Source organism: Lethenteron reissneri, unplaced genomic scaffold (assembly GCF_015708825.2).
Source record: "Lethenteron reissneri isolate LAM-NWPU_2019-01 unplaced genomic scaffold, ASM1570882v1 scaffold_187, whole genome shotgun sequence".
NCBI classification, from domain to species: Eukaryota; Metazoa; Chordata; class Hyperoartia; order Petromyzontiformes; family Petromyzontidae; genus Lethenteron; species Lethenteron reissneri.
Window position 1 is genome coordinate 5,826 of NW_026891630.1, and position 10,903 is coordinate 16,728.

Consider the following 10,903-nt stretch of genomic DNA (forward strand, 5'->3'; position numbering starts at 1 on the left):
TAGTAGTTACTTGTGTTATTAGGATAATGAGACACTGACAAGTAACATTAGTAGCTACTTGTGCTACTAGGTTAATGAGACACTGACAAGTAACATTAGTAGCTACTTGTGCTACTAGGATAATGAGACACTGACAGGTAACATTAGTAGCTACTTGTGCTACTAGGATAATGAGACACTGACAAGTAACATTAGTAGCTACTTGTGTTACTAGGATAATGAGACACTGACAGGTAACATTAGTAGCTACTTGTGCTACTAGGATAATGAGACACTGACAAGTAACATTAGTAGCTACTTGTGCTACTAGGGTAATGAGACACTGACAAGTAGCATTAGTAGTTACTTGTGTTACTAGGATAATGAGACACTGACAAGTAACATTAGTAGCTACTTGTGCTACTAGGATAATGAGACACTGACAAGTAACATTAGTAGCTACTTGTGCTACTAGGTTAATGAGACACTGACAAGTAGCATTAGTAGCTACTTGTGCTACTAGGGTAATGAGACACTGACAAGTAGCATTAGTAGTTACTTGTGTTACTAGGATAATGAGACACTGACAAGTAACATTAGTAGCTACTTGTGCTACTAGGATAATGAGACACTGACAAGTAACATTAGTAGCTACTTGTGCTACTAGGGTAATGAGACACTGACAAGTAGCATTAGTAGTTACTTGTGTTACTAGGATAATGAGACACTGACAGGTAACATTAGTAGCTACTTGTGCTACTAGGATAATGAGACACTGACAAGTAACATTAGTAGCTACTTGTGCTACTAGGATAATGAGACACTGACAAGTAACATTAGTAGCTACTTGTGTTACTAGGTTAATGAGACACTGACAAGTAACATTAGTAGCTACTTGTGTTACTAGGTTAATGAGACACTGACAAGTAACATTAGTAGCTACTTGTGTTACTAGGTTAATGAGACACTGACACGTAACATTAGTAGCTACTTGTGCTACTAGGATAATGAGACACTGACAAGTAACATTAGTAGCTACTTGTGTTACTAGGTTAATGAGACACTGACAAGTAACATTAGTAGCTACTTGTGTTACTAGGTTAATGAGACACTGACAAGTAACATTAGTAGCTACTTGTGTTACTAGGTTAATGAGACACTGACACGTAACATTAGTAGCTACTTGTGCTACTAGGATAATGAGACACTGACAAGTAACATTAGACGTAGAGGAGGCTCAGGACCGGCTCAGAAAGTGTCACTGGCGGCGTTGGCCACGAGCGGGAATGGAACTCGGCTGGTCGGTGCGGAGCGCAGCGCTCAGCACGTCACTGCCAACAACAACAAACTTGAACTCTGACCCCGCCCTCTGACGTCACCGCTCAGCGTGACCTCATCGGCGTCAAACGCCAGGGGGAGGTGTGCCTCGCTAGTGACGTCATGTCACCAAGGTATTCACCCCACCCAACTCACGCGCTCTTGAGCGTGACGTCACCTCCGCTCGGCCGATGTCTGTTCCAGTGCCAATCCTTATTTGGGCAAAGCTACGCCCGGTGACTGGCGGCTCATTAACATAATTTATTTAAGTTGCAGAGCCGCTCATTGTGGGAGGAGAGTGTCTTGTCCTGCAAGTGACGTCATGTCACCTCGTGACGTCACGAGGGACCAGGAAGTTGCCGCTCCGCGCTCGCACTGCAATCCGAGGTGAGAAATTCTCATCGCGGTTGTTGTGGTGGTTGTTGTTGTGGTGGTTGTTGTGGTGGTTGTTGTTGTTTACCGAGGTAGAGCCTTGCTCTCTCTCGTAGGGATGTCAATTGAGTAGCAGCGAGCATGGAAGCGATGTGCAGGGTGGAACTTTACAACGCGGGGCCTAGTGCCTCCTGCCCTCGCCTGATGGCGTTCGCTTCAATTCTCTCGCTTAAGTTTAATTTGTCTTGACCCGGATCGCCACTTTGTACCTTTGTTTAAATATTCTATACTAACACAGTTTCTTTTTTCATTTTTTACCAGGCCACGCCCGCTTGAGCTGCTGTACCGCTCTTGTTTTCAGAAGCGACCTGCCAACAACAACAACAAGGCAGAGGTGGGACAAAGTCATTGTTATGCAAGTCCAAGTCGAGTCTGAAGTCCTCAAATCCATGACTCGAGTCTGACTCGAGTCCACACCTCTGCAACAAGGTGAGGCTCCTCTTCTTGGTTCTTTCGGTAAAGTCACGTAGAAGGGAAGTAATAAAATAATAAAAATAAAACATAATAAAACAATTCTCACGACGTTTCGGCCACAACGCAAGCAGCCGTCCTCAGGTGAAAACCAGGTCCGTCGAGGCGACAGAGTCTGAATGAAACAGCACACGGGCTTAGAGCATATATATAAGCTGGGCGCATTGACAAAGGAATTTGCATATCAAAAGGAATTTAGCATATTTATGGGAAATGCAGGAATGTAATTAGTACTGCATATGCATGTGCATTATGCAGGATTAACAGCATCAAAGGGAGCTGCAGCTACTGCTGCTGCAGCAGTTGCTGCTGCTGCTGCAGTTTCTGCTGCTGCTGCAGTTGCTGCTGCTGCTGCAGTTGCTGCTGCTGCTGCACTTGCTGCTGCTGCTGCACTTGCTGCTGCTGCTGCACTTTCTGCTGCTGCTGCACTTTCTGCTGCTGCTGCACTTGCTGCTGCTGCTGCACTTGCTGCTGCTGCTGCACTTGCTGCTGCTGCTGCACTTGCTGCTGCTGCTGCACTTGCTGCTGCTGCTGCACTTGCTGCTGCTGCTGCACTTGCTGCAGCAGCAGCAGCAACTGCAGCAGCAGCAGAAACTGCAGCAGCAGCAGCAACTTCTGCAGCAGCAGTAGCTGCAGCTCCCTTTGATGCTGTTAATCCTGCATAATGCACATGCATATGCAGTACTAATTACATTCCTGCATTTCCCATAAATATGCTAAATTCCTGTTGATATGCAAATTCCTTTGTCAATGCGCCCAGCTTATATATATGCTCTAAGCCCGTGTGCTGTTTCATTCAGACTCTGTCGCCTCGACGGACCTGGTTTTCACCTGAGGACGGCTGCTTGCGTTGTGGCCGAAACGTCGTGAGAATTGTTTTATTATGTTTTATTTTTATTATTTTATTACTTCCCTTCTACGTGACTTTACCGAAAGAACCAAGAAGATGAATCCCTGCAGTCACGAAAGCTTTAAATCGAAATTTAAGGTGAGGCTCGTCAACAGCGTGGCGGTGTTCACTCTAGACGCGTGGCGGTGTTCACTTTAGACGCGTGGCGGTGTTCACTCTAGACGCGTGGTGGTGTTCACTCTAGACGCGTGGCGGTGTTCACTCTAGACGCGTGGCGGTGTTCACTCTAGACGCGTGGCGGTGTTCACTCTAGACACGTGGTGGTGTTCACTCTAGACACGTGGTGGTGTTCACTCTAGACGCGTGGCGGTGTTCACTCTAGACGCGTGGCGGTGTTCACTCTAGACGCGTGGCGGTGTTCACTCTAGACACGTGGTGGTGTTCACTCTAGACACGTGGTGGTGTTCACTCTAGACGCGTGGCGGTGTTCACTCTAGACACGTGGCGGTGTTCACTCTAGACGCGTGGTGGTGTTCACTCTAGACGCGTGGCGGTGTTCACTCTAGACGCGTGGCGGTGTTCACTCTAGACGCGTGGCGGTGTTCACTCTAGACGCGTGGTGGTGTTCACTCTAGACGCGTGGTGGTGTTCACTCTAGACACGTGGTGGTGTTCACTCTAGACGCGTGGCGGTGTTCACTCTAGACGCGTGGCGGTGTTCACTCTAGACACGTGGCGGTGTTCACTCTAGACGCGTGGCGGTGTTCACTCTAGACGCGTGGCGGTGTTCACTCTAGACACGTGGCGGTGTTCACTCTAGACACGTGGTGGTGTTCACTCTAGACACGTGGTGGTGTTCACTCTAGACACGTGGTGGTGTTCACTCTAGACGCGTGGCGGTGTTCCCTCTAGACACGTGGCGGTGTTCACTCTAGACACGTGGTGGTGTTCACTCTAGACGCGTGGCGGTGTTCCCTCTAGACACGTGGCGGTGTTCACTCTAGACGCGTGGCGGTGTTCACGCTAGACGCGTGGTGGTGTTCACTCTGGACGCGTGGCGGTGTTCACTCTAGACACGTGGTGGTGTTCACTCTAGACGCGTGGCGGTGTTCCCTCTAGACACGTGGTGGTGTTCACTCTAGACACGTGGTGGTGTTCACTCTAGACGCGTGGCGGTGTTCACTCTAGACGCGTGGCGGTGTTCGCTCTAGACGCGTGGTGGTGTTCACTCTGGACGCGTGGCGGTGTTCACTCTAGACACGTGGTGGTGTTCACTCTGGACGCGTGGCGGTGTTCACTCTAGACGCGTGGCGGTGTTCACTCTAGACACGTGGTGGTGTTCACTCTGGACGCGTGGCGGTGTTCACTCTAGACGCGTGGCGATGTTCACTCTGGACGCGTGGTGGTGTTCACTCTAGACGCGTGGCGGTGTTCACTCTAGACGTGTGGCGGTGTTCACTCTAGACACGTGACGATGTTCACTCTAGACGCGTGGTGGTGTTCACTCTAGACGCGTGGTGGTGTTCACTCTGGACACGTGGTGGTGTTCACTCTAGACACGTGACGATGTTCACTCTAGACGCGTGGTGGTGTTCACTCTAGACACGTGGCGGTGTTCACTCTAGACACGTGGCGGTGTTCACTCTAGACGTGTGACGGTGTTCACTCTAGACGCGTGGTGGTGTTCACTCTAGACGCGTGGTGGTGTTCACTCTAGACGCGTGGTGGTGTTCACTCTGGACGTGTGGTGGTGTTCACTCTAGACGCGTGGTGGTGTTCACTCTAGACGCGTGGCGGTGTTCACTCTAGACACGTGGTGGTGTTCACTCTAGACGCGTGGTGGTGTTCACTCTAGACACGTGGTGGTGTTCACTCTAGACGCGTGGTGGTGTTCACTCTGGACGTGTGGTGGTGTTCACTCTAGACGCATGGTGGTGTTCACTCTAGACGCGTGGTGGTGTTCACTCTAGACACGTGGCGGTGTTCACTCTGGACGTGTGGTGGTGTTCACTCTAGACACGTGGTGGTGTTCACTCTAGACGCGTGGTGGTGTTCACTCTGGACGTGTGGTGGTGTTCACTCTAGACGCATGGTGGTGTTCACTCTAGACGCGTGGCGGTGTTCACGCTAGACGCGTGGCGGTGTTCACTCTGGACGCATGGTGGTGTTCACTCTAGACACGTGGTGGTGTTCACTCTGGACGCGTGGCGGTGTTCACTCTAGACGCGTGGCAATGTTCACTCTGGACGCGTGGTGGTGTTCACTCTAGACGCGTGGCGGTGTTCAATCTAGACGCGTGGCGGTGTTCACTCTAGACGCGTGGCGGTGTTCACTCTAGACGCATGGCGGTGTTCACTCTAGACGCATGGCGGTGTTCATTCTAGACGCGTGGCGGTGTTCGCTCTGGACGCGTGGCGGTGTTCACTCTAGACACGTGGCGGTGTTCACTCTAGACGTGTGGCGGTGTTCACTCTAGACGCGTGGCGGTGTTCACTCTAGACACGTGGCAGTGGTCACTCTAGACACGTGGCGGTGTTCACTCTAGACGCGTGGCGGTGTTCGCTCTGGACGCGTGGCGGTGTTCACTCTAGACACGTGGTGGTGTTCACTCTAGACGTGTGGCGGTGTTCACTCTAGACGCGTGGCGGTGTTCACTCTAGACACGTGGCAGTGGTCACTCTAGACGCGTGGCGGTGTTCGCTCTGGACGCGTGGTGGTGTTCACTCTAGACGCGTGGCGGTGGTCACTCTAGATACGTGGCAGTGTTCGCTCTGGACGCATGGCGGTGTTCACTCTAGACGCATGGCGGTGTTCACTCTAGACGCGTCGCGGTGTTCGCTCTGGACGCGTGGCGGTGTTCACTCTAGACACGTGGCGGTGTTCACTCTAGACGTGTGGCGGTGTTCACTCTAGACGCGTGGCGGTGTTCACTCTAGACACGTGGCGGTGTTCACTCTAGACGCATGGCGGTGTTCACTCTAGACGCGTGGCGGTGTTCGCTCTGGACGCGTGGCGGTGTTCACTCTAGACACGTGGCGGTGTTCACTCTAGACGTGTGGCGGTGTTCACTCTAGACGCTTGGCGGTGTTCACTCTAGACACGTGGCGGTGTTCACTCTAGACACGTGGCAGTGGTCACTCTAGACACGTGGCGGTGTTCACTCTAGACACGTGGCGGTGTTCACTCTAGACGCATGGCGGTGTTCACTCTAGACGCGTGGCGGTGTTCGCTCTGGACGCGTGGCGGTGTTCACTCTAGACACGTGGCGGTGTTCACTCTAGACGTGTGGCGGTGTTCACTCTAGACGCTTGGCGGTGTTCACTCTAGACACGTGGTGGTGTTCACTCTAGACACGTGGCAGTGGTCACTCTAGACACATGGCGGTGTTCACTCTAGACACGTGGCGGTGTTCACTCTAGACGCGTGGCGGTGTTCGCTCTGGACGCGTGGCGGTGTTCACTCTAGACACGTGGTGGTGTTCACTCTAGACGTGTGGCGGTGTTCACTCTAGACGCGTGGCGGTGTTCACTCTAGACACGTGGCAGTGGTCACTCTAGACGCGTGGCGGTGTTCGCTCTGGACGCGTGGTGGTGGTCACTCTAGACGCGTGGTGGTGTTCACTCTCTACATGTGGAGGGGAAACCCGGGGATCGGCAGCTGTAGAAGTACGGCGCGCGAAGAGCCATGTGGTAGGGGGGTAAGCATTGCAGAGCGCTTAGCTCAGGTGTGATGCGGGTTGATGCCACATACGTCATGGTCATTTCCCCCCCCCCCCCCCAAAATACAAAGTCTATTTTTCTTTCCTGAAGGCATCAACACGTTCAGCGAGCGCGATGACGATCACACACGTCGAATGAAAAGCAAGGGACAAGTCCTTTCTTACTAACAACTCCTTTCTCACTAACAACTCCTTACTTACTAACAACTCCTGTAATTTTTCATTGCTGGAGGGGTTTCCCCCCCCTACCTGAAAATCCTGGCTCCACCTCTGAGTGTGTGACAGTGTCAAGTTTGTATTTGCAGTAAAGTCTATTAACTTTATTGAGCACAGAGGTTATATCAAAACAGTAGTTTATTTTATTTTTCCTCTGGAACTATTCTTTGGTTCTTTCGGTTAAGTCACGTCTAAAGATAAAATAATAAATTAAAATAAAAGCAGTATGCTTTTATTTTCATTCATTATTTTATCTTTAGACGTGACTTAACCGAAAGAACCAAAGAATAATTCCTGCAGTCACGAAAGCTCCATAATTAAGATTCCTCTGGAACTCTTTGTAAGAATGGAGTCAGGAAGTGATCACAGCACACACGTGCAGCAGCTGAAGTCGGAACTGCTCATCCCAGCAATCAAGGACATCTGTGCCTGGCTTCACACCTTTAAGTTGCGATTGAACATTAATTTATGCATTTGTGCGTGACACAAATAGTATTATTTTCAACACCCTTTGCTATGTCAGCTGAATTTAGCTTTCATAAACATTTATTTAGAAGCCAGACAGCTGAAATTGTGTGCTGAGTTTTGGGTTAACGTTCATTTTGAAGATACGAGGGCTTCCAGGCATGTTTATGACCATTTGGCCTCTCTTTGTGTGCCATAACAGCCCGTGTGATGAATTTGGGACACTTTTTTTTACTATATCATAAATATATGAATAATTATAGACGTGTAAGTCACGTGTGACTGTGTATATGCATTCCTCTGGGCCTCGATACTGACGTGTAGATGGTGTGGATATTCTTTGTTTCTGTCTGCAGCTGTCGCTGCCTCTGCAGAAGTGGTCTCATGGAGCAAAGGCACTCGGCGCAGCTCGGTGCAAAAAGGCATCAATGCGACCGGTGTGCATACAGCACGGATCGTCCTGCACATTTGACACTGCACCAGAGAACTCACACTGGGGAGAAACCCTTCAAGTGCAGTGTGTGTGGGAAGGCATTTGCACGGTCATCTACTCTTGTAGAACACCAGAGAACACACACGGGAGAGAAACCCTTCAAGTGCAGTGTGTGTGGGAAGACGTTTGCACATTCATCTGCTCTTGTAGCACACCAGAGAACTCACACGGGAGATAAACCCTTCAAGTGCAGTGTGTGTGGGAAGGTGTTTGGACAGTCATCTGCTCTTGTAAAACACCAGAGAACACACACGGGAGAGAAACCCTTTAAGTGCACTTTGTGTGGGAAGGCGTTTTCATATTCATCTGCTCTTGTAAGACACCAGAGAACACACACGGGAGAGAAACCCTTTAAGTGCACTTTGTGTGGGAAGGCGTTTTCAGATTCATCTGCTCTTGTAAAACACCAGAGAACCCTCATGGGAGAGAAACCCTTCAAGTGCAGTGTGTGTGGGAAGGCGTTTTCACGTTCATCTGATCTTAAAATACACCAGAGAACACACACGGGAGAAAAACCCTTCAAGTGCGGTGTGTGTGAGAAGGCGTTTACACTTTCACCAAATCTTCAAAGACACCAGAGAACACACAAGCATCAGAAGATCCACCAGGAGTGGAGTCTGAAATCAGCTTGTGAAAGTCAAAGTTCTGCAATGAGCCCATCCCTCATGAAACAAGAACCGGAAGAACATCCCAGCCTGGACACTTTCAAAGAAATCGAGGTGAAATATGAAGAGGTGAAGGTGGAATGTGAAGACGTGATGGTAAAGAGCGAAGAAGTGAAGGTAAAATGTGAAGATGAAGATTCAACTCCAAAATCGGACTTTCACATCGATGGAGGCAACGTGAAGCAGGAGGAGAATTCTGACTGTGAGGCAGAGCGAGGCAACTCCCAGCAGTTTGTGGAAGTGGAGGTGTGGGTGGACTTCCTCCGAGACAGTACAAAGTCGAATGGAGACCCGGTAGATGTGTAAGCCTGAAACGATGTCGCTCCAATAGATGCACCTTTGTCACAGGCCTTTAATGACAATAATGTGAAGTTGAACACTCAGTTCCTAGGTGCAACCTGCAGGGTAAGAGCGGCCAGTCTTTGTGGACCTGTGTGTTGGGTAGATCTCTAACTAGGAGCGAGAGCCAATAAGCTCCCAAGCATTCACTATGTTATCATAATTGCATTTATATGGTGCTTGCTTAATTGCCTCGGCAATTCGGAGTTTTGTATCGTATCTCTTTTCAAACACTCTAAGAGCATCCCCAAGTAGCAGCTGCCCCTGTGTGGCACAAGGTGGTGGCCATGCACCGGCCTGCACGTGGACAAGAGCCTGTCAGTAGGGGGCGATGGTTGATGTGGCATCTCGGTTGTGGAGTTTGTAGGTAATGTTTAGAATTTTTTTGATCAATTTTGACCCAGACGCCAGCATGCAATGGCCTACTCGTTTTGAATGGTGCATTAGTATGTTGTACATACACTGTTAAGCAGACGGTGCGTATTTTTTTAATTAGCTTGTTAATGCGATGTAACCTAATGCAGTATATTTCAGTGCAGTCATTAAATTTTGTTAATATGCCTGTCACGAATTTAGAATGAATACTTGTCTGATGGTGTGCGTACATGTAACCTTTTGTCTACAAGGGTCAAACTTTGAATGAGTCATGTTAGGACACAGTGTGTGTTTTGCAAGTAACCTGTACAGATAACTCAGGTGAGACTCATTGTTCTTGTGATACAGGTCAAAGGGTATTTTTGTGTTTTCAGGAAGCATCTCCCTCTGGAGCAACTCATTGTCTTTAAAATAGCGAGCACACTCGTATCATTCATCAGTTACAAGGCAAACCACTTAAAAGTTACACGTAGAGGAGATACATTCTCAACAACACGAATTATAATTTTGCATTACGTGTTGACGTAGATTTTGTCTAACTAGGACGAGAAATACTCCTTACTGATTAATGTCTGGATGTCCCTAACTATCGGTTGAAACAAGCCCGGCTGCTGTTGAGACGCTGTGCACCAATAAGGGTCCACATGTGGCTTGCACTGAATCAATGACGCGCTCCCAGAAGTCTGTGCTAGTTATAGTTTGTGTAAAACATTCATTTGTTTCGTGGAGAGATCGATAAATGAAAGATGTCGTGTCTGCTGATCTGCTTCATAGCAAGGAGGTCATTTTAAGAGCACATTTGGAATGCATTTTTGGTACAGATTTGTATTCGGTTACAAGGCAGAGCACATCTAGTAGATACATTCTCCACAACAACACTCATTAGAATTTTGCATGACGTCTTATATTTGTTGGCGAACTAGGACAAGAAATGGTCCTTGCCGATTAATGTCTGGATGTTGACAACCATGGGGTTGAAGCAAGCCGGACCGCCTGCGGTGCCCCTCAACCGTTTACGGCCTTGGGCCAGGAAAGTCACGAAGAAAATTGTCCACGAACGACGCATCCACGCAAACACCCGATGCTCCGTTTTGAAGTTTTAAAATGAAACAACTTTGAATTGTATTATGTTTTTGAATTAGATAATTGTACTTAATTAAAAGCTTATATTTTACATCTGGAAGACTTCATTGAAAACGACATTTTGTGTGAATTTTCTCTAGTCGTGAAGTAGATGGCCTTGCCGGGGATTCGGTTCGATGCGGACTTTCACCTGGTTGGGATCGCGAGGTGGAGATGAGGCGACACAGAGCTGGCCGTGCCAGAAGACCGCCGTCTGCAGATCGATTCCAACGTGATCGAACGTCTGTCACTGTGCCTCCGTCGTTCATGCAGGGGGCGCGTAGGGTTACAGCGCCCCCTGCATGAAAACGACGGAAAGTGCAGCATTCATCACAGATAGATAAAGTTGTGCGCTTATATATAAGAGCATCGCCAGTGGGTTTTCAAAGTACCTTCGTCTTACAGAAATCAATTTCGCGTGAGCCCACCGCATTACAACAATGCTCAGCTGTAGCTCACGTG

The 10,903-nt window shown here is 49.1% G+C and overlaps 1 protein-coding gene across 1 annotated transcript; it reads left to right on the forward strand.

The window, feature by feature from the left end:
- The first annotated feature begins 1,611 nt into the window (after positions 1 to 1,611).
- LOC133339535 (gastrula zinc finger protein XlCGF17.1-like) lies at positions 1,612 to 10,495 on the forward strand. Its single transcript, XM_061547640.1, has 3 exons — positions 1,612 to 1,683; positions 1,990 to 2,062; positions 7,804 to 10,495. The coding sequence occupies exon 3, from the start codon at positions 7,832 to 7,834 to the stop codon at positions 8,909 to 8,911; it is 1,080 nt and encodes a 359-aa protein (XP_061403624.1). The 5' UTR covers positions 1,612 to 1,683; positions 1,990 to 2,062; positions 7,804 to 7,831; the 3' UTR covers positions 8,912 to 10,495.
- Positions 10,496 to 10,903: the final 408 nt, after the last annotated feature.

Bases quoted from the DNA above. Each gene is read 5' to 3' on its own strand.
- LOC133339535 (XM_061547640.1), top strand. From the start codon at position 7,832: ATGGAGCAAAGGCACTCGGCGCAGCTCGGTGCAAAAAGGCATCAATGC.